This window comes from Erpetoichthys calabaricus, chromosome 2 (assembly GCF_900747795.2).
Source record: "Erpetoichthys calabaricus chromosome 2, fErpCal1.3, whole genome shotgun sequence".
Taxonomy (NCBI): domain Eukaryota; kingdom Metazoa; phylum Chordata; class Cladistia; order Polypteriformes; family Polypteridae; genus Erpetoichthys; species Erpetoichthys calabaricus.
This window is the reverse complement of record NC_041395.2, coordinates 33782981-33786623: the sequence shown is the minus strand read 5'-3', so window position 1 is coordinate 33786623 and position 3643 is coordinate 33782981. Positions and strand designations below refer to the sequence as shown.

General features: G+C 37.9%; 1 gene segment (V, D, J or C); it reads left to right on the top strand.

The window, feature by feature from the left end:
- The first annotated feature begins 1695 nt into the window (after positions 1-1695).
- LOC114645123 (Ig heavy chain V region 914-like) lies at positions 1696-2195 on the top strand. The segment is given in 2 exon segments: positions 1696-1771; positions 1867-2195. Coding segments are annotated over 2 exon segments (372 nt in total).
- Positions 2196-3643: the final 1448 nt, after the last annotated feature.

The window sequence follows — 3643 nt, the reverse complement described above, 5'->3', positions numbered from 1 at the left end:
GAGCTCCAGCCACACCATGCCCAAAATAAACAAAAAGGTCATATATCTGGTAACGAAGCATATCGCTAGTCACTGTACGAGTGTGCTTGTGACAGGAGGAGGAAAAAACATATCTACACTCTCTGATTTTGATCTGCAAATGGTATCTGTAATTGGAGATACCTTTGTATGTGGCATTATGCCAGAGCAGTCCCAAAAATTGTCAGTCTCAGATGATGACCTATATGTTAATAGAATGTAACTGCATTCATCACGATTGAGTTTTAATATGTTTGTCATGTCAACACACATTATAATAACAGCTCAGTGATATAAATTATTATGTGTGTGAGTTGTCATTTAGCTAGTTTGGCTGCATTTTCCTATTTGATCAAGGGTGTCATCATTTCCCAGTTTTTCCAAAATGTTGCATTTGCATGGGTCAGAGTTGCTCTAAATCTATGCACATCCCCCATCATTATTTATTTTATAAATTCCAACATTTGCGCGGGAAGTTGTGTATGCACATTTCAAGCCTCTTTGTGTGCGTATGCAAGCTTTATGAATGAGGCTCCAGGGCTTTGACATTTTTGTCACATTGAGTGAGGCTATTAAAGTGATCTCTGGTCGATTAGAGAAGATGTTAAATGGCATGAGATTTAAGTTGAAGTACCTTACCAATCCTAGCCTCATACTGAAAAAACTCCCTCTGATGCAACATTCAAGATATTAGAAAATAAAAACTATTGTAAAATCCAACTGAAAGACTGCTTTGAAACATTTATTATTCTTGCGTCTTTGCCTGCGTTTCCTTATGGGACTTTGTTTTTTTCCCCACTGTGAAGAAAAGCTAGCATCAGTATTATCAACTGTAATTTTTCACTTTCAGTACATGTTACTTAGTGTGTATCTGAGCTGATACCCCAGTCAGAACTGATTCCTGTCTAGAAGCCGATATTGCCAGTATAGGATCAGGATCTTTGCCCCCTAACCTTGGTTTAAGTGGTTTTGAAAAAGGAACATATAAATAATTTTCTTTATACAACTTACATAAATAAAAGTAAAAGGAAACACACATAGACACAGGGAAAATGTGTAAACTCCATACAAGGAGCATCCGGGACCCAAAACCCTTCTCCTTATAGCAAGGCAGCAGCATTAACACTCTGCCGGCATGCCACCCTAAATGTACATAATCCTTCTCAATTTATCCTATATTTCAAAGAAGAGCATTGTATGGCGGCAGACATTTTGTCTCATCGATCCAGTGTCTTCAGCTGGAAATGTATATGCCCGATTGCTGCTTGAATTGGTTTCACTCTAGGTATTCTGGTTTCTCTTCCACGTCTCCAAAACATGGTTGACAGTTGATTCCAAGTCAGCTTAATGTGAGTGCATGAATGGTCCTGCAATGAACTGTGGTGCCATCCAAAGCTGTGTCTGTCATGCACCCTACACTGCTTGGACAGGTGCTTGGCACTTTATGATCCTGAACTGCATTAAGTGGGTCTGAAAGTGGCATGTTATACTTTATTATTCTTAAAAAGTTCTTAAACATCCATATGCATTAGACCTTTAGCAAACAGCTAATAACCTCAGAAAAGATTAGAAATCAGAGAATTTGCAAAATGCTCTAAATCTAAAACAAATATTTAAATTATATGCAAATGTATTCACTGTAATCCCTATATATTCAATGAAACAAAAGTTTAAAGCAACTTATGAAAGGATAGCACAGACACCTTAGACATGAATGTTATTGGGGTTTTATGCCTAATATGCTGCTGGAAGGGTATGCAATTATTTTTTGATTGTGTGTAAAAACTTAAACATGGCTAATACATCCTTAGACTGTAAATACATTATTGTCTATATTTTCTCTTCTAGTTATTCATTCCAGTCCAGTGTTGACCCCATCTTCTATGTCAGAGCAGAAGAAACCTGGAGAAACTCTCAGCATTACATGCCGAGGTTCTGGTTACACTTTTTCCTGTTGTCACATTGGCTGGGCTCGCCAAGCACCTGGCAAAAGACTGGAATATTTGGGTTACACTGGAAGCAGCACTTACGCCGAAAGCGTGAAAGGACGCCTCACTCTCAAGCTGGATAACTCCAACAGCCAGTCTTCCATGCAGCTCACTAACTTAAAATTAGAAGACACTGCCACATATTACTGTGCCCGAGAGTCACAGTGCTGCAGCACATACAACTGTTAATACATAAATACATGCAGTACTTCCTTAGTCTTTCAAATAACTAAAATATTAAACCAACTAGGAAATTCTTCTTTTCTCTAAAAAAAGTGCCTCTGTAATTCTGCATTCAGGACAGAGCTGATTCATTACACACAGTTTATAAAACTAGGCATTCACTGATTAAGCTCTTTATTCTGCTTTTACTGAGTCCTTGTTTTCCTCTCTTTTGCTTTTGTAATGGTTGAATGTTTTGATTTTCTCATTATTTTTGTTTTTCCTTTTCTTCACTTCTAGTCTGTGTACAAAATCAATATCAGCCTTTCAAATAACAATCCTGCCTTATAGATAATAAAACATGTAGATATTTAGTTTCTTGAATTCTTTTCTTCTGATCCCTGCTTACAACTGTGCGTACCTTTGTTGAGTCTCAGCTCAGCCTTTAACCGCTCATCACATTGGTTTATGACATCTTGGGGTCTCCGGCCTCAGGAATCATCTTCTGCTCATTAGGGCACTGCTGGAAACGTGCAGCAAACAATTAAATGTAGACATGACACTTGTTCAGTATGATACATTTAAAGCCTTGTTGTTAATGATAAAACTATATTTACTAAACTTAGCAATCACAATTAATTTTATTTCTATTTGATGTTCACTTGGCATTTATTGGATAGTCAGAGTCATAAATGTGAATGGACAATAGAGAACAAAATAAGAATTCTATACTATACTATACTATACTATACTATAATATACTATACTATACTATACTATACTATACTATACTATACTATACTATACTATACTATACTACTTGGGGTAGCCTTGTCTGTTGGTTCTCTTCTCTTCCACATGCTGAGTGAGGTTGGTTTCATACCTGGAGAGAGCTTTCTCAAGCTTCTGCTTCCAGGCATTTCTGTCAGAGGCAAGTGACTGGCAAGTGTTGGTGTTAATGGTGAGAGCCTTGAAAACTTACTTGCAGATATTTTTCAGACACAGCTTGGGTCTTCCTACTGACCTGACACAAACTCGCTGAAGATGAGGTTTTTGGTATTCACCCATCTGTAATGAGGCTGATGTATTCCAACTAGCGTACATGCCTCTGCTTGAGCAGAGTAAACAAGAAGGTGGTGCTGGCCTACTCTACTATTATTGACATGTTTTGCAAAATGATTCCCATTATGTCCCTGAGACAGTACACGTGCAAGGATTTCACCCTCTGTTCTTGTTTTGCTTGTCTCCCCTCAACAGAACAGGGTGAGGAGGGCCTGATGGCACATATCATTAAGATGCAAAAGAGAAGGTTTAGTCCATTTTATCTGGTAATGAGGTAAAGCTTCAAATGACTGGAACTGCTTGAACACACAGTGGATATCAGTTGGGGCATTACCTAAGTAGAGAAGGACATCATCAGAACATAAGGATATTATCTGACTAGAATTAGACTGTTAATTGGGGTTGGTAGCTGT